At 38.1% G+C, this 22,610-nt stretch overlaps 4 protein-coding genes across 6 annotated transcripts; 2 read left to right on the top strand and 2 right to left on the bottom strand.

Annotated features, from left to right (window-relative positions):
• Positions 1–263: 263 nt before the first annotated feature.
• Positions 264–1,493, bottom strand: LOC108252177. The gene is made up of 3 exons (XM_026822354.1): positions 1,380–1,493; positions 1,075–1,311; positions 264–550 (listed from the first exon to the last, which is right to left on the bottom strand). The coding sequence occupies exons 1-3, from the start codon at positions 1,491–1,493 to the stop codon at positions 320–322; spliced, it is 582 nt and encodes a 193-aa protein (XP_026678155.1). The 3' UTR covers positions 264–319.
• A 2,867-nt stretch (positions 1,494–4,360) lies between these two features.
• Positions 4,361–9,411, top strand: LOC103507525. 2 transcript variants are annotated; one of them, XM_008472002.2, is made up of 8 exons: positions 4,361–4,419; positions 5,100–5,230; positions 5,718–5,825; positions 6,282–6,500; positions 7,305–7,460; positions 7,928–8,153; positions 8,547–8,715; positions 8,893–9,411. In XM_008472002.2, exons 1-8 carry the CDS (start codon positions 4,391–4,393, stop codon positions 9,043–9,045), a joined length of 1,191 nt encoding a protein of 396 aa, XP_008470224.1. In that variant the 5' UTR covers positions 4,361–4,390; the 3' UTR covers positions 9,046–9,411. The 2 variants fall into 2 exon arrangements, with proteins under 2 accessions (XP_008470224.1, XP_026678163.1); XM_026822362.1 differs by having other exon boundaries at positions 4,376–4,402; positions 5,089–5,230.
• Positions 9,412–9,527: 116 nt separating this feature from the next.
• Positions 9,528–14,698, bottom strand: LOC103507526. Of its 2 annotated transcripts, none has more exons than XM_026822361.1 (7): positions 14,678–14,698; positions 12,139–12,381; positions 11,604–11,868; positions 10,977–11,304; positions 10,603–10,720; positions 10,124–10,259; positions 9,528–9,904 (listed from the first exon to the last, which is right to left on the bottom strand). In XM_026822361.1, the coding sequence occupies exons 2-7, from the start codon at positions 12,190–12,192 to the stop codon at positions 9,567–9,569; spliced, it is 1,239 nt and encodes a 412-aa protein (XP_026678162.1). In that variant the 5' UTR covers positions 12,193–12,381; positions 14,678–14,698; the 3' UTR covers positions 9,528–9,566. The 2 variants fall into 2 exon arrangements, with proteins under 2 accessions (XP_026678162.1, XP_008470227.1); XM_008472005.3 differs by lacking the exon at positions 14,678–14,698 and adding an exon at positions 12,628–12,772.
• Positions 14,699–15,265: 567 nt separating this feature from the next.
• On the top strand, positions 15,266–21,754 carry LOC103507527. Its single transcript, XM_008472007.3, has 3 exons — positions 15,266–15,394; positions 16,781–20,051; positions 20,206–21,754. The coding sequence occupies exons 1-3, from the start codon at positions 15,386–15,388 to the stop codon at positions 21,186–21,188; spliced, it is 4,263 nt and encodes a 1,420-aa protein (XP_008470229.1). The 5' UTR covers positions 15,266–15,385; the 3' UTR covers positions 21,189–21,754.
• The last annotated feature ends 856 nt before the right edge of the window (positions 21,755–22,610 follow it).

Consider the following 22,610-nt stretch of genomic DNA (forward strand, 5'->3'; position numbering starts at 1 on the left):
GTGACTTAAACATTATTCCACCTATCTAATTTTCAATAATTTTACAATTAACAGTGAAATCCCAGTACCTAGGTACCTACTTATTAAATTAAAAAAGTAAAATTAAACATGGCAATGCCGAATCATTAAACCTATTATTAACTCAAATGGTTTAACCACTGACCCACTGGGAGCAATCATTATCATTTCGGTATTTTATATGATTCAACATCAGATGAGTAATACCTAATACCTACCAACTGAGATCAAACTATGAAGGTAACTTACATGTAACGGAAAATCATACCTCCTGACGAATTAATGTACCTACTAACGCAAATTACATTAATTCGTCAGAAGGTATTATTTTCCTTTGTTCATAAATCATCTTTAGCCCTTGGGAAGCCTTTGTGATTTTTTTCCAACCCACACTAAAAATGTGTTTAGTACTTACCACAACATGTAGTGCTGTTTTCTGCTCGTTGTTATACTGATTTACATCATATTGTTTTCTCTCAAGGATTCGATTTACATCGTTCTTGAATTTGATCGAATGATACGGGAATTCCTTCTGAAAGTCGAAATACAAAGCACGTTTTGAGATGATTTTTTTTTTTTGAACATTTAAGAGATGTGTCTAACGTTATGAGTGCTATAAGGTGTTTGAGTAGGGCTGTAACGGGACATTTGAGCTCCATCAGAAAAGCATTGAGTAAAGTAGAAAATTTCTACAAGACATTTATGTATGTAAGGTACAATATCTAATAAATAGGCATGTATTTTAACTTTTTTTTTTTTTTTTTTTTTTTTTTTTTTTTTTTCCAACTAAGCTAACTAGGCTGGCTTTTAACATTTTTAACCAACGAAATGATTCGAGTTAAGGATTTTGTACCTATATAATTTGTTTGTTCATATACGAACCTATTGTAGCACCCTAACTCCGGATTAGATAATCCGATTTTCAGCATTTTCGCGCCTTTAGGAACCATGCAGGAACCCAGTTTTTTTATTCTCCATCCGCTCATTGAACTAGTCTATTCTCTATTCTACTCTAGAAGCACAAGCTACTATAAAACCCCTGGCGATGGCGCTCACCCAATCAATCCAATCCACAGCATCCGGCTTCACAGCATACACAATATCCTTGGCTCCTTTCACTATCTTCTCCGGACGTAGCAGATCTCCGGCTTTGAATCCGGAGTCCTCCTCATTGTTCTTCTTCTCCGCCTCCTCCTTCTTCTCTTTATCATTGCTACCAAACAATCCCTTGGCGAGGCCGGTTAGAGTACCAGACTTCTTATTTCCTGAAATTAAACACCAAACAATACCTTCCTGTAGTACGTAAAATAAAAAGATCAAGGGCTCTTGTAAAAGATCATAATTTCACAAATAACGTGAACCTCTGTCAACAATAGCCCGTTGAGTTTCAACGGACCAGATGCGCTGAAGATGAAATATTTACCATTTTCCGGGACAGGATGTACCGCTTGAGGTTTGGTACAGCCACAGCCCATACTGTGACTACATTGAATGAATAGTCTAGTGACTAGAGACCTTTATTTTAACTCTTTGATTGTATTTCGATTAGAAGATTAGATCAACAGGTTTCTACGAAATTAGGGGTTCACACACTCATGTATTTTGATTCCGCGTAAAATCCTATCGGAAGATTTGAACTTTCCCTTAAGGACAAAAAAAAAAAAAAAAGGCTTTCACAGTGTTAAGTCTCATTTACAAATTCAACATAATGAACCAAAACCAGAGGCGGATATAATAGGCAACCAAATTGCAAGCCTATTAATTTAACTGGGGCACAAGACACAACTTTCCGCCGAGACTGACAGCTCGCGACTGAGGAGCTAAGGAGTTTATTAAACTCTGGCCGAAACATAGACAATGAACATACATATTAGTCTCTGGTCAGAAGTAATAATAGAGTAAAGGTAGAGGTTAGGTATACTCAGCTCATCAGTAGTGGAGCTGTGAAAATTTCTTGGCTTACTGCAGTTAAAGGGAAATACATACCTACTTGCGGTAGATACACATAACCTTTTTAGGATTTTCCAAATAGGTATATCAATAATCTCAACACCCAAAGTTTATCTACAAACCATACTAGACACCGGTCGCCATGAGCATTTGTATTACATAGCTACTCATTTTCCTCACGAGACTAAGTGGGCCCCGCAAGCCCGCAACAGCCAGTCACGGAATCAAGCATGAGTATGATAGAATTTTTCGACCCCACCGGGAATCGAACTCGAGTGTACCGCGTGACCACACCATGGGAGCTGATAGCTTTTTTTCTTTTAAGCAAGTCCACACCAGTGAATGTATTGATCAACAATGTTGTTTACATAAATACCTATGTGTGCGCGTGTTGATGCACACCGGTGTGAATTGAGCCTTACGGTGTCGGGAAAAACGTTCCTCTGAAACTCGAACCTTTGTTCTGACACCGCACTGAAACCCCCCCAGCATTATAAGTTATGCTCCTTCACTACAACATATCGTGCTTGAGTTTATTTTAAGTTCCGACCACCCCAGATAATTACACAGACAAAGATATAGCTTACTCGATTGACAAATAGGAACTTATTCAATTCAAATTGTAAATTACCAAGGTATTATTACATTTATTACTAATATTGACAATCCTCTGAGTTAAGTAAGGTCGGGCATGGTGAGCATCTCGACGGGTGACCGTCCACAAGGACTGTTCCTGATCACAATGACATGTTGCTCACTAAGTTAGGATTGGCTGTGGACAGGATATGGACTTATGAACTATGGATAATTTGGGCTTTATTTTGATATCACACAGTCCGTGAAATTTAAATTTGGCCATGGAGTGATCTTGACCTTTTACAGAAAGAGCTACGTCAAATTACCTAGGAATCAATTAGGTAGTAAAAATAATAGATAATAATAATAATAATAATAATAATAATAATAATAATAATAATAATAATAATAATAATAATAATAATAATAATATGCCCTATTCCAAACTTAGTGCACATACACAGGTAGGTTAAAGTAAGTTACAGGTATAGGTATAAGGTCTAACAGATGTACCTCATTACCTACCTATTAATAGATAGTAGAAGTATGTAGGTACCGACCCAGAGTGCTCTTAACTAATCACGGTCAAATAAACTACGGGCTAAAAAATCCCCAGAGGGACGGGCCCAGCTTGTTATTTATTTATTTTTAATCTCGTTTGATAAATTTAATAAAAAAATCAATATCATACCTAGTAGAAGGAAATCTAGTATAGATAACAACCATATATGGTAATATGTAAATATGCTAATGTTATAATAATGCGAAGTTGTGTGTGGAATGTTTGCCAGAAATCAGAATATCTATCTGATTCCGATTTGCCTTAGGAGCTAGAAGCTAGAAGTGGAAACTTGACAGCACACAGACATAACTAGTGGAGTAGGTTGTGAAAAATATTACCTATGTACTAGATACATAACTAGATACCTATTAAACTAAGGGAACTGTTAATCCCGTGGTAACACTGCACTTGTCATGCAGAAGGTTCCGGGTTCGAAGGTATTGTGTCTCTTCTCTCCCATCAGGTGAGGGACATACTACGGGATGAACATGCTATGCGGCAGAGGAGAAGGACATATCAGAATTTAAACTATGTAGTTTCCACCTGCACATTGCATAATCATTGTATTCATTGTTGGGGAATTTCCCCTCAAATGAAAAGTAAAACAGTGGAAGCCACAATAAAGTAGCAATATTTTGATAAAACCCCTTGATATGAACTGATTATTTTATTTGTTATCAGATCAACATTTTCATCAGACAGGACGTAATAGTCAGACAATTGCAGGGGTGGGTAAACTAAATGAAAATCATCTGCGGAGAATAATAGTCTATATTACGGTAACTTTTTACGTTTATTTGATTTTCTAGCTGGGAACAGAAAAACTTGGTCGCAAATTTTCTGCCTCGGTGGTTTGTGCGCTAGACTTTGGATCTGGAGGTTGGGGTAGGTTCGAGTTCAAGTCAAGTCATGAAATTCAGCGAGGTGTAGGTTCTTCTTGGGAGATTTGATGACAAGGATTCTTGTCAATTGGTCGGCCCCTTGGTTTGGTAACCCCTGTGTAAACCAGCGCTGGGAACAGAAAAACTTGGTCGCAAATTTTCTGCCTGGGTGGTTTGTGCGCTAGACTTCGGATCTGGAGGTTGGGGTAGGTTCGAGTTCAAGTCAAGTCATGAAATCTAGAGAGGTGTAGGTTCTTCTTGGGAGATTTGATGACAAGGATTCTTGTCAATTGGTCGGCCCCTTGGTTTGGTAACCCCTGTGTAAACCAGTCGTCGGGGAAAGCATTAGGAATTTCTAGTGTCCGACTTTACTCGTCATTCCATTCAGTGTTCATAGTTTGTGATGAATTCTTTAGTAAGTCTGAAGTTGACGTAGGTAAATATTTCTGAGGCATCGTAAGGAATAACTGGTGATTCAATGGACAGTATTACGCACTCAGGCATAAGGGCCTCTCCAAATCCCCTAAAGGTCCGAGGTTTAACCAAATTTCATCAAAATTGGGCAAACCGTTCGCGAGTTATGATCAAACTTAAAGGAAAAAAATATTATTTCATTTAGCTCAGATTTTATACGGTAGGTAAATAGGTAGGTAAGTCTTATATCATGGTGATTCAATGAACAGTATTACGCACTCAGGCATAGGGGCCTCTCCAAATCCCCTAAAGGTCCGATGTTTACCAAATTTCATCAAAATTGGGCAAACCGTTCGCGAGTTATGATCAAACTTAAAGGAAAAATCGTACAATTAAAATTTGTAATTCACTTTGTTTAGCAAAATAGTGCGGGGCGGTAGGGTACGTCCCAATAATGTATTCAAGTTACCTACCAAGTATTGGGTTTCTAACCGAGGGATAGCTGTTCGAATCTCAGCAGCTACAATTTCAAACAAATTATTTCCCTTTAATCGGCCTCATACTACACATAATAGGTCAGACAACAAAAATTAAAATATTCAATATACATATGTACATACTGATGTAGGTAAATATCAAGTATTGAGTATTTTCATTAAATGTACAATCCCAATATTACACTCCAAGTATTCCCCCAGACCATGTCTAGGTATTTGTGTTAAGTCTGCCCTGTGGCTCCAAGCCTCCCTATTATTATTATTCCAAGTCCTTCCCCTCCACGCCCGCTCCTCCCACTCAACCTGTGTATCCCCACATGTCTCGTGCAGACTCGGCTCTACTTCCTACAATAGTAACAACTACCTACTTTTATGCAATTAAAAAGACCAATATTTTCCACTGCAGAATTATTTTGTTCTTATATTTTGTCTCTTGACCTTTTCTGTGATTCTACCTAGGTACCTATTACCATTTATCTTCTCATTTCGAAAAATCTTTCATTCAGTAGGTACCTACATAATATACCTACCTATCAGGTCTGATGGAATAATTTACAGGTGTTTGTAGGTAATTTGTGTAATTGTTGACAATTTCTGTACAAAAATCAACAATCAGATAAGAGTAGGTAGTACAGGTACCTACCTAAATGATTACAGTGGTTATAGATTATTTACCGTACAATGACAGTAATTTGGACAATTACACAAAATACAAACCACAGTAGATAATATGTAAATCGTGTAAATACCTACTCTGTACAACTCTCACGTAAAAACCTATAATATTCACACCTCAATATTATACCATTTACAGTATAGTCGGCTCTACTCGACATGATATCCGACGAGACCCGAACAAACCCGGCGTTCTCCGAATTAAACTGCCGCCCAACCCCAATGTGACAGACTACTTGGACCAAACGCAAGGTAAATAAAGTGTTCAATGCTACTGTACTATTAGTTTTATTAACATTTTAACATATGCTACCTAGTAGTGTCTTTTGTTATTGTATTAAAGTTTACATTTTTACCTACATCAATTTTGGAAGATGATCAACACTTGTGATTTCGTTTTTCTTAAAAGTTAGATAAATTATGTAGTAACTTCATGAAAAACACTTTGCTGCTTGATTTTTAGGTTTCTTTGGAAAACCAGGGACTCTGTAGGTGCCTTTTCTACAATTTAATGAACAATTATACTGTCTTGTTAATTTCAGACTGTCTGATTGGTTTGGCTCAGGTTGGGAGCGGTACAGCATTATATTCGATATTATAGTTAGTAATCACAGACTGTCTGATTGTTTGGCTCAGGATGGGAGCGGTACAGCATTATATTCGCTATTATAGTTAGTAATCTCAGACTGTCTGATTGGTTTGGTTCAGGTTGGGAGCGGTACAGCATTATATTCGGTGAGAACTGGACGCACGGGCAAATAGAAAGCAATGGATTCACGCGGCGTAAGATGCGAAAGCCTCACAAGTACAACAAGGCGTTTGCCCGACAGATGGTCACCTACATGCAGGAACACATGGACTTTGAAATGCCACCAAGTACATCGTCCGAGGAGATGAGGCAATATGAAGCAGATTTCATTGCACGTGGTAAGTACGGGTATTCCAGTAGAAACGACGCTCTCTGTCTTTATAGAGGATGAGGCAATATGAAGCAGAGTTCATTGCACGTGGTAAGTACGGGTATTCCAGTAGAAACGACGCTCTCTGTCTTTATAGAGGATGAGGCAATATGAAGCAGAGTTCATTGCACGTGGTAAGTACGGGTATTCCAGTAGGAACGACGCTCTCTGTCTTTATAGAGGATGAGGCAATATGAAGCAGAGTTCATTGCACGTGGTAAGTACGGGTATTCCAGTAGGAACGACGCTCTCTGTCTTTATAGGGGATGAGGCAATATGAAGCAGAGTTCATTGCACGTGATAAGTACGGGTATTCCAGTAGAAACGACGCTCTCTGTCTTTATAGAGGATGAGGCAATATGAAGCAGAGTTCATTGCACGTGGTAAGTACGGGTATTCCAGTAGAAACGACGCTCTGTCTTTATAGAGGATGAGGCAATATGAAGCAGAGGTCATTGCACGTGATAAGTACGGGTATTCCAGTAGAAACGACGCTCTCTGTCTTTATAGAGGATATCTGGTTCTAATTCCTTAGTATTTCAATGAACAATAATAGTGTTTCAATTGAAAATATTCCAGCTGATAAAGGAGGGTAACTCGCGGCGCCGACTCCAAATAAGAAAAGGTGCAGTGAAAGGAGATGATTAAACATTAAATTTCTATATTTTCTGGTGTTCTCGTGTTGACCCACCCAGCCCCTCAATGGAAAGTATTGTTCTGATGAGGGACACACTAGGGAGGTATTTGCATTATTAGGTATCTCGTTTTTCAGGTAACAAAACCACCGAGCCACCCTCTGTAGAGATGGCATGGAATCGTACCTTGCATCCAGATGATGAGTATTATGCATACGATGATCGAACTACCAAGTTCCCCATAACTTCACTGCATTGGCTCCAAAACGACGACTATAAGTGGACCACATCCGGTAAGTATGGGTGTATAGGAATCCATTGTACCTACACGGTGGGTATTTGTATAGTGTGCGTGACTGTCTGGAATAACACACGCTGCTGTTGGCATTGTCGAGGTGAGGCCATCTGAGGCGCTGGTATAAATGCCAGGGAGGAGGGGATGTACGAGTTTAACAGAATGATGAGACCTTTGTTTGTAGATAACAGTGCAATAGTACTAAACAAAGGACGCGGCACACAAGGGATAAAAAGACCGCTTTAAAATAATAATAGAGAGTTTTTGCAACCAAAATTAGCGTCCCATTAATGAACTTTTTAACGTTATTTGACGAAAACTCGTTTCTGCGCATGTGCAGAATTCAATCAACGTTAAAATTTAACCTTCTGTTATAAACTCGTATAAAAGTTTCAGCTTTGTATCAACTATCGGGGTTATAGTATAAAGGCTTAATCCTGTCCGCATGTTTTCCCCCCCTCGCAGCGGAATTCGCTGAAATCTGGCACAAGGTGAAGCTAGCACGCATTGGTAACATTTCATTCGATCCATTCCCCGCCAAGACTACACGGAGCAGAGTACATCAAAAACGCATTGCTGACGAGATGACTGTTGTGGATCATTTTGATATACATGCTATACCTACCATACCTGAAGAGTATCTATTCTTCACCACAACCCCGAAGCACATACCCTCCATCGAACTCAAAATGTGAGTATCAAGAAATACCGACCTGACGTCAAAATTTGTCATAATGTAACATAGCAGAGCGTCGCGCGTAGTCATGAAAAACATGCGTCTAATCCAGTATTGTTAGGGCTTCATAGTCTGTCCCTCCGTCAACACATGTACATAAGTAGAATAACTCCCTAAAATACACAAAACAATGTATGAAACCAAGTTGTATAGAAATAATATTAATGGCCGGGGCCATAGCCTGAGTTTAAACTCTCAGATTCAAGCAATCTGATTGGTTATTTTTATTCAACCAATCAGATAGCTTAATTTGAGAGTTAAACTTAAACCGAGTTTAAACTCAGATTGTGGTCCCGGCCATAAGAAAATCACGAGTCCCATAATCTAATCCTCACATATTCTCCCCAGGGGATCACCGGATTATTTCAACGACTCCATAGATGTGAATCTGCTTCCCAAGCCTAATCTCACTCAATACAAGGGACAGTTTGATTCCGCAGAACATGTCCTCAATGTACTTATCGACAAATTCAACATCAGCTCTGAACCTCTCTACTCATCTGAATACTTCCTTCAGGTAATGTATAACATCAGCTCTGAACCTCTCTACTCATCTGAATACTTCCTTCAGGTAATGTATAACATCAGCTCTGAACCTCTCTACTCATCTGAAGTTTGGTTGGAGCTCTTCCAACCAAACCACACTAATTCCCTTTTATGGAATGATAACAAGGTGTTGATTTGACTATTGCAGACCATGTACAAGAATCAGCCTACATTCTCTACGCCAGAATTTCTGCGCCGACGACACGAGGAGAGAAAGAAGAAGAAAGCAGCGGCCAAAGCAGCCAGTATGGGAATACCGACGCCTAGTCCTGGCATGGAAGTGGAATATCCCGATATATGATCACTTCTAAACTGTTATAAGCCCGATCTCCGCCATATTGTACATGGCTATATGGGTTTCCAGGCAAAGCGACGTCTCGTTGACCAACATAGAATAGAAATACCTTATTTATTCTACTCTAATGAGACTAAAAATTACCACAGCAGTCTAAACAAGGTCTCGTGTTAATACAAATTGGTGTCCTGGTTTTGGTATTGAATAAACAACCAAAGGCTGCTTTATTAGCTACGAAATAATAAAAATTAGTTTTTATTTATCTTTCTGGTTGTTTTGACTGCCCCATACAGCAGCTCCAAGAAAAATTCCACTGAGATGATATTATGTTACTATCTTGTAATATTAACCGAATTTGTATCAAGCAAACCATTTTAATGTTTTTATTTATTTTTATTACCTAAACTGCAGAACGCGTCAGTTATTACTTAGGTTCGGGAGACTGGAAGTTAGTGTAGACAGTAAACTATGAAGAAATAGGCATCATATTTGATAGATCACAGCACAAGAGCTCAAATCTCAGCGTTTTATTTAGGAGTTTTAGGACGATTCTTGGTAACAACGGAAATATCATTGTATAGTTCATGACTATCATAGTGTGACTTGACTGTATAGAAGTATTCGCTCTCCCGGGGTGGGGTGCGGCTTGCTATCTCTCGATATCTTGGTTTATCCGGTATATCAGTCAAATCATCAGGTAGGTGATAGATGGAATCATTATAGTCCGGTTTAGGAGCAGAGTTGGCATAGTACTCTTCAATAGTATCGGACCCGGCCGGTCCAAATTCAGACGAATAGAATATATCCGAGTGAGGAGAATTCACGTAGACATCTGGAGACCAGGATACATTGGGGCGGGTAGTATCTGAAGATATACACAAACCAATAGAAGACAGTAAACGTCGAACTTTTTTTCAGGGCAACATTGGCAGACTTGGATTTAGAACACTTTTGTTATGATTTTAATTGTTTCTACAGTAATTGGCCCTATCTAAATATTGCAAAATGTTCGACCCACTACAATATACTATTTATATTATAATATACTACATGTGTCATGCAATAGATATAGGTGTGTACTTACAGTAGGTCCAGCCCTTGTATTTGGCTCGGGTTCGAATCCTCATTCTCTTGGTGAACTCCATTGAGCCGGGAGTAACAGATTCATCTGAACTAACACTCTCATTGCCTATGATGTATTCCTCTATTTGTCGTGCAACCTGCAACCAATATAGGAGGAATTTTAGTTGTGTTAAGCATACATGATCGTCACAAATGTTGTTCCCCGCTTAATATACTTCTCTAATTAACTTGGACTTGAACCACCAACCCTCCAGATTCAAAGGTTAGTAGCAATATAGGGAAAGCTATGGTTTATATCAGTTTTTGATCTAATATAATTCGTAAAAATTCGGAATTCTACTTTTCCATTAGCTATTACACTTGTAATATACTTTTCCATACTTTGGTGATATAGGCCACAGGAAGACATACGGCATTTTTAAAAAGATTTTCGGAATCGAACCCCGAACCTTCTGGCAAATGTTTGCATTGCTGTTGTACCTTGCGATGGAAGAGAGTTTCATTGGATACAGGATCATCTCCAAGCCAGGAATATTTCCTCTTCACTTTGATCCGAGTACCGTTTGGATGTCTGAGGGGGACAGGTCCTGTCAGATTCCTGAAACAAGAACCAACAAACTGAGTTCCAAGTTTAAACTCAAAGAGTTTGCATTAAGTTAGCGTTATTGTCAGTTTCACCATAATTCAGAACTCTCGAACGGTTTGTCAGATTTTGTTGAAATTTTGGCAAACATGTTCAACACCTAAAGGAGATTTGCTCATTATTGTTTGAAACCGATCAGGGCTTCGTAATGCCCATCTTAATTAAATGGAACTTCTGTTTTCTGTAACTGAAAATAAACAAATAGACTCACGTGTCCTCAGGTCGATTTTTCATAATCCACATCTCGCGTTTGTAGTTCTCGATTCTCTCCCTTGTATCGAATTTGTACACGACAAAGCTGAATGGATTTGGACCATCTGTTGACCAAAGTCTTACAGTTTCCCTAGTAGGATCCGTGGTCCACATGTAAGGGGGAGGATCTCGCCGCCAATCGTACTTCTTACGAGTGCTGGACTTCGGGTGTTTCCGATGACCTTCGGAAGGTGTATGGGAGGAGTGATGGGCGGAGCGTCGGTTCCGATGATGAACGAGTGCGCCCGAACTCGGGTCCGTGATGAGCGTTCGAAGATTGTCTAGCACTAGGGGGGAAGGCAAGAATGAAACGAAGTGAGGTTAAGGATTTGGCCCGTGGCACAATGTCAATCTAATTATTCTAATTCATTTTAGTGAGTCTGTCTGTAATTCCCTAAGTAACGGAAGTTAGTTAGGTCGCAGGTTAGACTTTGACTTAATTTCGCAAAAAAAAAAAAAAAATTCAAACACAAAAAAGGCTCAACAAAGTTTGGGTCGATTGTCGACTGGGTCTTTGGAAGCTCCGTACAGGTCCCTTTTCTAAGTTCTATTGAGTTGCAAGTTACAAGTATGAACTAAATGTTACCATAGGAGGGAGATAACAGTTTAGGGGATCCCTGATATTCCGCACTAGAGTTGAGTGGAAGAGATGAGACACTAGCATTGACGAGATTTTCTTGTGAATTATTACTCAACAACTGGCTACTTGAATTCTTATCCAAAGTACTTGGGTTCGAGTCCAATAGAGGAGATATGGATATACCGGGGGGATCCGAGGTGTCCGGTTGTCCTTGTACACACAGGGTGGGGTAAGCAGTCAACTGTATCGTTATAACTATGGTGTATATCATCTGGCAATAAACAAACATACATTATCTTGCTGTTATACAATGGTATGAGAGTGTAAAGTGTTTGTTAGAGAATGTTTGGAGACAGTTCGGGTATGGTTTCCGAGTATGCTTAGAGTTCAATAACACGATATTGTACAGTGTAGACTATGGTCCTTTGGTATAAGATTTGGTGGTTATTGTGCCATCAGTTGTGCACATATGTAGTTATTTATACAAAACAGCGTCAGATATTATATTTAAACAAAGTTGATCACAAGCAATCAGCCTTACCGAATTGAATTGTGTAGTAATTGTCATTCTGATGATATAAACTGTATTGATCATGAGATGATGAAATCAAATGTGTAGATAGGAAACAACCCAACGGTTTTGTTCTTGGTTTATTCTCTTTGTCCCTCCAATGGACTTTCCTCGACAATAATATAAACAAGGGGTGTTCTGGTTTTAGCATTTAGTCCTGCTTACACTTGGGGGCGAATTCGTTGTGACTCATTGTGAATAGAAGGGATTGACCTGGAACAAACACAAACATTAGGAACCCATTTTATTACCTATTGTTGTTGAATTTTTCAAGCATATGAGAAACAACTAGCTTTTTTATTTTTCAAGCATGACAGCTACCCGTCCAAAGACCAACCAGCAATTTATGACAAAAAGTCGGGACTAGACAAACAGTTGACAAAATGTTATTATTTGATTCCTTAATATAACAACTTAGTTCTTAGTAAAATAACTAAAGGTAAAATACCACGCCTTTACCTGGATTTAAAGAAAACAATTTAAAATTTCAATTAAAATACGGATTTAAAAGCAATTTTTATTTCTATTAAATAAATTTAGTGATTCGGACAAACACTCAACCGCCTGGAGAAAATTTTGAAGCCAAAGAGAATCACTCACACATTAATTAATTTTCATTTAGGCAATATTATTACTACATAAAAACATTTTAGGTGAAAATAAAACACCAAAATAAGGCAATTGAGTAAATGAAATAAGAAGCAACCTGACAAGGGGAAAAATCAAAACATCTAAATAACATATAAGACAAAAATACAATTGTATCTTCAGCCCGATTCGATGTCAGTTTACAAAATGGGCAATACGTAATATTTCATTAATGTTGGTAATCATAAACAACAGACTTCTTGACGTTTGCAGCTCGACATTTCTACTTAATAGATTAGAAAAAGTCAGTCACCTGTGTTAATAACATTTGCACGTTGCTTTCCACGAAAACAATTTTATTATACTAATGAAATCCACACCACCGTCAAATTGATCAAATGAACTTTGGTTAATATAAGTTCTCATTGAACGTACGAAGTGAGGTTTAAGTTTGAATTCCATGAATTTCGCTTTAGTTTGTCTGTTTGTTTCGCAATAACTCTTCAACGAATTGTCCTCTTTTGATGAAAATTTACAGAAATGCTCAACATACAAAAGAAATACATACACCCAAATATAAATGAGAAGTTCAAAAAATTAAATGCCTGTGCATAGGTCCTCGAGGAAGCATAATGCAGGAAACTATTTGAGTGTGATTGTGAGTTCAATATTATAAACGTGATGCATTACACATTACAGTATATTAGCGTGTAGCGTCTAATATAATAATTTATATTTAAACGTGATATTCCAGCGTTAAAATTCATATTAGAGGGGTCAGTATCACACACAATAGTCAATACATATCACACCCTTGTAACGTTGGCTTTTAGAGAGTAATTGCCCCTCATCAGATGGGCGAGAAGAGTTGGAAAGTTAGACCCCAAATGAAACGTTAGGTTCTATATTTTATTATTGTTTTAAAGGCTCGACTCCACAGCTAGAGTGGTCTGGAGGATCTGGTTGTCTTTTCCTAACCTTGCTCTATAGCTATAGGCTTGTCCAATTTAGAGGAATGTAGAAGCATTTTGATTGCGTTAAGCATAAATGCTTGTCGCAAATGTCGTTCCCCACTAAGTATACGAGTACTAAGCTAAATTTTATGACTTGACTTCTACACGAACCACCAACCTCAGAGTCCACCTTGCTAACGACTGCACCTTTGAGGATGGTAGGTTTGAATATTTGGACCATGGTAGCTTTAAGAATGGTATGGTTGGTATCTGGACTAGTTATAGTTCAAGTCCTCACAAACCATCACTCCGCTATAGGGCTGACATATTTTTCTTCTTAAAATAATACTAAAAAAAAAAAAAAAAAAAAAAAAAAAAAAAACGGTAAAAGTTGCACAAAATTAAAAATTAACCAAATTAAAAAAAAAAAAAAAAAAAAAAAAAAAAAAAAAAAATCGGTTAAAGCTGCTATAAATTGAGAATTAAGTCAAGTTAGATATATAAATATACAGATATTAATTTGTTATCCTGAACTGGTTACTAGGTTGTACCAATGTACCACGTACATAGCATACTAGCAGATGATATAATGCAATATGAAATAATTGGCACATTTTACGTTAGAGACGAGCACATTATGGCATTTTTTTTCTCTCTCTTAAGCGCTTTAACAATGCTTATGGACATGTCGTTCGCGCTGTATGGCATATTTAAGAATTCCATTGTGAAATTCTTTCAATGCAAAACTCAGGCACGGGTAAAGTAAATGTTGTGTCATTCGATAGTTTTGTCCTGCACATTGCCACTTTGATTAGATTTTTCCCCATCTAAATTTCCTCTGTAGTCTGTACCCTCCCACTACTTAATTAACATTGAACAGAAATTAAGTCAAATTTACGGAAACCGCGCATTCACTGAAAGGATTTTTTTCCTTTGTAAAGAAAGATTAATGAACATGGATAACTTACTCAATTCATTTCATTTTGGTACATATTCCATTTTCTTCTCTTCTCTCTCTCTCTCTCTCTCTCTCTCTGTCCTCCTCATTAATTTAATTTGCCCCAGGGATCATTGGATCTGTTGAACTTATTTTATATGTCAAGCCACTGTCTAGCTCATTGTCAGCACATTTGTACTAGTATGGGCTCTAAGAGAACATCAGGAGAATGGAGAATTTAGCGAATTAGTATGATTTAGATCTATTATGATTTAGAGAGCAGCAGATTGCCTAAAGGTAAGGTAAGAAGATCATTGAATATCTTTTAAAGAATTATCTACATATTATATAAATAAAATAAAATTGTAGATTTGTCTGCACATCGCTTAAACCTTAGAATCATGAAATTTTTAGTTATTCTTACTCCTTATGCATCCACGATTCCAAAAAGCTCAGTAGATTTTTTTTTGTCTGTCAGTTACGCGAATAGACCTGCCTTTGTCATCTTTTCACGGGAAAAGATTGTTTGATTCAAATAATCGTTATGGTCACAGCAGGCCCAGGCAGGGGTAGGTAAGTTATTTACCCCCAGGCCTGAGTACTACTTCATTAGGTTGGGGTATGGAGACCACAGCAAAGCCACATCAGATAAGATGTCCCATTGATTACAGACCTAGAGGACTCTGGCAAAACCTCTCCTTGCAACTCAGTCCATGAAGCGAAACAGCCCATAGGAGTTATGTTACCGGTGAGTCCCTACTTTGTTTACATACTGTAGTTTTTACTTTTAAACTAGGATACTTCGTACTATACTCCAACTTTTGGCCAAGTCAATGTTAAATGTTTCATTATTATTTTTTTTAATCGCGGGAACCATTGGCCCAATCAAAGGTCTCGAAACTATGTATGTAACTACCTACACGTTGTACTATTAGACAATATGACTCATATTTAGCTAGTAAAAAGTTACAGTAAAGTTTGGCAAGCGTATTTTTCCCTCCACACTGGCTTTTTTCATAATAAATTATCTTAACAAATTTGTGTAATGAATGTTTATTTTTTTATAAATTGAAGTAAGCTTGAACATAAGGTTCGCCTTAAGCACTTTGTCTCATGTTCCTTCTAGGTGATGTAGGTACTCTGTGAATGCAAAATCACTTTACATTTAAACTACTTCGTACTACATATACTCCAACTTTTGGCCAAGTCAATGTTAAATGTTTTATTATTATTATTATTTTAAATCGCGGGAACCTTTGGCCCAATCAAAGGTCTCGAAACTATGTATTTAACTACCTACATGTTGTACTATTAGACAATATGACTGTCATATTTAGCTAGTAAAAAGTTACAGTGTAATTTGGCAAGCGCATTTTTCCCTCTACTGGCTTTTTTCATAATTATCTTAACAAATTTGTGTAATAAATGTTTATTTTTTTTATATAAATTGAAGTAAGTTGAACATAAGGTTCGCCTTAGCACTTTGTCTCATGTTCCTTCTAGGTGATGTAGGTACTCTGTGAATGCAAAATCAAATGAATAGCTAATAGCTACTCGTATTGCAGCATTACTACGAGCGTTTAGTAAATGCAAAATCAAATGAATAGCTAATAGCTACTCGTATTGCAGCATTACTACGAGCGTTTAGTAAATGCAACATCAAATGAATAGCTAATAGCTACTCGTATTGCAGCATTACTACGAGCGTTTAGTAAATGCAAAATCAAATGAATAGCTAATAGCAACTCGTATTGAAGCATTACTACGAGCGTTTAGTAAATGCAAAATCAAATGAATAGCTAATAGCTACTCGTATTGTAGCATTACTACGAGCGTTTAGTAAATGCAAAATCAAATGAATAGCTAATAGGCACTCGTATTGCAGCATTACTATGAGCGTTTAGTAAATGCAAAATCAAATGAATAGCTAATAGCTACTCGTATTGCAGCATTACTACGAGCGTTTAGTAATGCTGTGCTAGACATAAAACTTGGAACAAGCTTTTTTTTTGACAAATAATGATAATTCGGGGAGTAATTCAACTCTTTGAATGGACCTTGATTATTCTGGCTCAATAGCAGCAGGCTAGGAGGCTTTGTTTATGTAGTTTGATTGGAGTCCGGTATGTTGCAGATTGTTCCCACGTGCGCTGTGGGCGTCACCATACTCCTATGTATCTCCTACACCGAGTCTGCCTTCAACTGGGATCATCTCGGCGGACCACCCCCTGAGATAGAGGAACCCATTGCCTATGAAACTGTCCCTACAGCGCAGCCAACACCACGCTGGGCCAAACGTATCCGAGACTTCCTCAAGACAAATCGACCACGCCATCCCGTGGAGATGTTATTCCCAAGTAACGAGACAGCGCTCGCTGAGGAACATAAACAAATCAAAGCCAACATGACCAAGGATCCATCTTGGGCGTGGAGACGCTTTGAGGAACTCAAGAAACTCAAGGGAACCACAGTGGATCAGATCCCTGATAATATGAAGAACTTTACATTTCCAGACATGAACATTGGCACGTACGATTGTTCCAAGACAGATGAAGAGTTCAACAAATACCTGGACAAAGTTACAATAGAGTCCGACTATGATAAACTCAAAGCCAAGTATGATCCATATGATATTGTGAACAACAAGAGTATTGACTGGGGACATCCAACCTATGATGATGAGGAGTTTGATAATTTTGTAAAAGACAGAATAGGTAGGTTGCTGTTGAATTTATATAGTTTTGTAAATACTGAGGTAACATCCCCCGGTACAATGGGTTCTGAGACACGGGTAGTAGATATGTTGCGCACGATAGATACGTTGACAAGGGCCATCGTGACACACATAGACACACAGCGCGACACAGGTCTAGTATTCAAACACTACTTCCTAGATAACGTTCTCATAGAATGTGACAAGTTAGAGACATCAAATCTCATAGCTCCCAGCTTTTCCAACCTCATCAAATCAGTCGTCAAACAATTACGACGCTTCCACCTCAATCAAATTGAAATCCTATTGGAAAAACTCGCACATAACCATGAACCCATTTTCCAACTTGTAAATTCTCTTTTACTTACCGATTTTCACACAAGCGAACAAAAAATTCAACAATCCGTAGAAACTCTGTTTGCAAACGTTTTAAATCCATTAATTCCTTCGGTAAAAAAATTCAACTTAGCAGGAGAACAAAACGCTGACAGTGACATGGAAGGTATGATTAAATCGCGAGTAGGCACATCGAGTGATATGGATGATAGATATGAAATCAACACGAATAGTGCGTTAGGTCAGGTTCAAGATAGAAAGAATCCGATATCATCTTCGGGAGGAAGGAAACGAAAAATCTCTCAAGTGAATCAGATCAACAATGTAGTCAACATATTCATTAACAAGCCACATTCCTATCACAAGAAGAGAAGATCAGTCATGGAAACAACCACCTATCTACCGCCATGGGATTTCAATTTCAAAAATTTCCCCGACCTTAACATCGAAGGGATATCTAGTGATTCCGGAACAGATGCTAGAGCGAGAGACTTCTACGCAAAGAAACGAGAAGCCTATGAAGCTCACATGAAGCGAAAACTTTTCCTCCCTAACAACCATTCTGTAGAGAGTTTCATCTTTGAAACTTTCGAGTACGAAAATCCAAACAAGACACGGAAAGCAGTGAAAGCACAGAGAAGTAACATTGAAGCTATGAAAGAGAAGAGCAATAGGTTGAGACAGATGAGACAACAGAATGAAACCTATCAGCAAATATACAACGCTCGGAGAAACGAACATCTGGCGAGACAAAAAGCTAAACAAGAACAAAAAAATAAACCAACTGACGTAGAGCAAACCAAACCAAGTCACAACAAGAATCATGAAAGCCACAAGAAGATTCACAAGAACAATGAAGGCTCTGAAATAAGAACAACACCCGAACTCCGAAATGTGAGCATACAAGACATCACAAATGTGGAGTGTTGGTTCAAAGAAGCGGACATCTATTACTCACGTGTCCAACATCCGGAAAATAAACTGACAACTACTAGCAAGTCTACAGATAAATCTAAACCAAGAACAAGCGTGGATGAAAGTTATGAAAGATACAAGCGAAGAAAAGAGCGGCGCAGAAAACACAAGGATATCTCACGACATGATAGCTCTAGTTCAGATGATAGAAGCCGAAGTAGAAGTAGCAAGAGCAGTTGTCAACATTGCAAGAGGAGAAGACATAGGAAGCATAGGAAACATTCCAAGTCAAGTGACTCAGAAACAGACAGTGAGAGTTCAAGACGAGATAGAAAGAGGAAGAGGAAGCAAAAGCGTAGTAGTGAATCCAGCGCCAGCAGAAAACATCATTCCAGTGACAGCTATAATGAAGAGAGCTTGGAAAGACATTTGAGTGAACTCTCCAGGGAAGACAGAAAAAACAAAAACAAAAAAAGCAGTTCTGAAGAGGATGAAGAGCCCACAACACCATTACCCAGCACGACGACAAAGAGAAAATCTACCAAGAAACTAGATAGTGCCATTAGTGCATTGGATGAACCTTCTGAATCTCTCTCGGATGTTCCTTCTCATGAACTCACTAGTTGGCATTATTGGAAGGAGTGGAGTCTGCATTACTTCATGCATCCCAACATCAGTGACTACAACATCTCCACATACAACGTATGGAAGACGACCTACCCATGGACAACCAGGAAGGTGCGCGTTACCAAGTACAAATATCATCCTAACATAACCTGGCCCACCATGTCAGATAGTGACAGTGGTTCCAGTCAAGATAGCTATAACTGGGGAAGCGGACAGAGCTGGATTCAAAATCAGAAGAGAGAAATGAAATCCGTTGAACACTTTGTGCGCGACAATTTCTTCTCGGAAATCAACGAGGCTGGCATGCGTCTGCAAAGTATGAACATTACTGGTCTTGGTGGAAAATCTCAGGAAGAAGATCTTGAACTGTCTGAAAACGAAGACAGAATGGCAGACTTTAGTGCACGCTACAGACAAGACTTCCGGAAATTGAAGGAAAAGGAAAGAGAAAAGGCGCGAGAATATGAAAGATGGTCGAAATCAGGCGGCAACTATTCGACAACCACTGAATTTAACTGGGAAATCAAAATCACCAAGAACTACTCGCAGAGAAGTTTCAGGAAAGGTGGTCACGATATTGTATTTGATATTTCCGGTCTTACATTCGATCCACTGTCCATCGAACAAATTGAGAAGAATTTGGACGCTGACTATCTTTGGAAGCATGGGAAGAATAGAACCAAAATAACCACCCGTTCAACTACCGTAAGTACCACAAGTACCACTACAACTACTACTACTACAACCACAACTACCCCAACCCAGCAAGACAACGTGTTTTTAGGAAATGAGGAAGAAACTTCCTATGAAGAAGGCAAGAGCAAACTACTACAACCACAACTACCCCAACCCAGCAAGACAACGTGTTTTTAGGAAATGAGGAAGAAACTTCCTTACAACCACAACTACCCCAACCCAGCAAGACAACGTGTTTTTAGGAAATGAGGAAGAAACTTCCTATGAAGAAGGCAAGAGCATCATCAATTCTGATTACGAACGAATGACATCGGAAGAAAGGAAGAGAAAAATTGCCAACTTCGAAAAGAATTTCGACCAATATGAACAAGTAGGACGTACAATGTTTGTACAAGACATGAATAGAAAGAAACGTGACACAGGGAATAGAATGAAATCTCTTATTGAACAAGTACTGGAGAACAAAATCACTGGGGAAGATTTGTATGTAAAGAACAAGAAAGCAAAGATGTTATATCTACACGAAATGCCGAAACTATCCCCGCCAGAAATTCGGAACAAAGAACTCGCACTCGAATCCCAACTAAACAACTTCCTAGAGACACAACATCAAATCAAACCTCAGGTGAACTTCATCAGAAATAATAGAAGAAAATTATCAAGACATGTAAGACGCATCAGACGAGGTGCTGCGCCACAAGCTGAGGAGAAGAAGAAAGACGAAGAGATTCCTTATAATGAGGCAAACTTTAACCAGCGTGCTCACCCTGACCATCCTGTGTTTATTCTAACGCAAGAAGATATTGAGACGGGCAGATATAAAACATACAACATGAGCTTCGTGAACGACAAGTTCCATGAGTATCTAGACGAGATGTTTGAGGAGTGTAAACTGAATCATGACACGAGTGAAGAGGAGAAGAATGCCAACAGCATTTACTATAGGAAATATCTTCAGAAGAGAACCACAGCATTCTTTGATCATCTGAAGCGAGTCATTATGGGGGGAAACAAGAGAGAATTGCAAGAGTTTACCTATCCGCCAGACTATGACTTTGGTGCTGCCAGTCTGCGGGATCCTGAGAAAGAACCTTACCTGATGCAACTCAAGAATGAATATCGGCAGCACCATGCTGCTAGTATTGAAGCCTTGGAGAGAGATATAGAACTTGCCAAGCAAGGGAAACTCAACACAGCCTCTTGGAGACGAGAAGCAGATGAACATGTGAGAAACTTGCCCGATGATGAGAACTGAACCTGAAGGACGCACCATGGGTATTCGTATTATTATTTAATCTACCGTCTGTTCTGATTAACATATATCGGTATGCCTAGTCAATGATTTTCAAATGACGAGTTTCATTACCTATTGTTTTCATGGTAGGTGCCGTTTCCTCAATAACTATGCAACTTCTCTATTTCAAGAAAGATCCGTTGACATGACGTACAAAATTCATTTTATTCTAAAGATTTAATAACATAATATACAAACCAATAAATAAACCTAGGTTGATAGGTAGGTATTAGCAATAAATAATTACTCTACCAAACAATAATTTCTGTACACATAAACTTACAAGCTCCACAGATTCTAAATTTAACACTTGGTTATCCATCTAATTGAAGTTTCAAGAAAAAGTTTAGGCAGACAATACTAATTTCTGATTTGCGTCGGACTTTATGCGAGCAGAGAGGAATTAAAAATTAATCCAACATTTGACACAAAGCTTCAAACAAACTCACGAATCTTAAATTCAAACAAAAATGAACATAGCAGACTCAGACCCACTTAAAATCGCACACAAACCTTTGTTTAGTACCTCTTAATTTTTTTTTTTTTTTTTTTTTTTTTTTTTTTTATTCTTTCACTTCACTGGAGAAATGTCTACTTGCCCAACTACCTATTGATTGGACTTTCATTCATTACCAGTGTGAAAGAGGGAGACAACAATTAATTTGTGCAAAATATTGAATTCCAAATTTCCCCAAAAATAAATCCTGACAAAGAAATAATACCTTATCTAGGATACCTGTTATATAAGACAAAAATGAAATTTGTTGTTTATTTTTATTTTATATTCTTTTTCATTATTATTTTTCCCCCTTTTACAGTATTTGATTTTTATTGTAATCTTATTTGACGTAGATAGGAGTTTTAGACCACAGATGTCAAATTCCTAAATAAAACATTAAAAAAAAAATAAAAAAATAATAAAAAAAACATTATTCAAATGATTTCAGGGTGAAAATACATGGTAATTTCACATCATGGGGTTCAATAAACTAGCTGGTTATTCTCTTTGGATCCAAATTTATTTCATTTTGGTTTTGATCTATTTTGTGCCAGAAGACCTGTGGAGCCAGCAATTTTTGCAGATCTCTTCTTCTGATGCATTGGTATTGGCCTGGTGGGCATTGGATCCTTCCAATTTAATGCTGCAAGCTTTGCAAGTTCTGATCCAGCTTACCCACAGTCACTGGCAATGGCAAACCGCAAATTTTAAAAATGTTTTCCTTTTTTTCTGCAAAACTAAGTTCAAAGTTCACTGTTCAAATAGGTATTCAAAATTTCAAATAAAATCTGTTTTCGCGGTTACTTTTTGAAAAATTTGAAATGCAAGCGATTTTTTTCATGTGATCATTCGGATCCATCGAAACGCAAGAGGTTTTTGAAAAA

This window comes from Diaphorina citri, unplaced genomic scaffold, assembly GCF_000475195.1.
Source record: "Diaphorina citri unplaced genomic scaffold, Diaci psyllid genome assembly version 1.1 scaffold320, whole genome shotgun sequence".
Classification (NCBI taxonomy): domain Eukaryota; kingdom Metazoa; phylum Arthropoda; class Insecta; order Hemiptera; family Psyllidae; genus Diaphorina; species Diaphorina citri.

Bases quoted from the DNA above. Each gene is read 5' to 3' on its own strand.
- LOC108252177 (XM_026822354.1), bottom strand. From the start codon at position 1,493: ATGGGCTGTGGCTGTACCAAACCTCAAGCGGTACATCCTGTCCCGGAA. The intron at 1,312-1,379 runs GTTCACGTTATT...TACGTACTACAG, and splicing joins ACGGGCTATTGTTGACAGAG to GAAGGTATTGTTTGGTGTTT. The intron at 551-1,074 runs GTGAGCGCCATC...TTCGACTTTCAG, and splicing joins CTGTGGATTGGATTGATTGG to AAGGAATTCCCGTATCATTC.
- LOC103507525 (XM_008472002.2), top strand. From the start codon at position 4,391: ATGAATTCTTTAGTAAGTCTGAAGTTGAC. The intron at 7,461-7,927 runs GTAAGTATGGGT...CCCCCCTCGCAG, and splicing joins CTATAAGTGGACCACATCCG to CGGAATTCGCTGAAATCTGG. The intron at 8,154-8,546 runs GTGAGTATCAAG...TATTCTCCCCAG, and splicing joins CCCTCCATCGAACTCAAAAT to GGGATCACCGGATTATTTCA.
- LOC103507526 (XM_026822361.1), bottom strand. From the start codon at position 12,192: ATGATCAATACAGTTTATATCATCAGAATGACAATTACTACACAATTC. The intron at 11,869-12,138 runs GTAAGGCTGATT...GTTTATTGCCAG, and splicing joins TTACTACACAATTCAATTCG to ATGATATACACCATAGTTAT. The intron at 11,305-11,603 runs GTAACATTTAGT...CTTCCCCCCTAG, and splicing joins ACTGTTATCTCCCTCCTATG to TGCTAGACAATCTTCGAACG.
- LOC103507527 (XM_008472007.3), top strand. The intron at 20,052-20,205 runs GCAAGAGCAAAC...CCTATGAAGAAG, and splicing joins AGAAACTTCCTATGAAGAAG to GCAAGAGCATCATCAATTCT.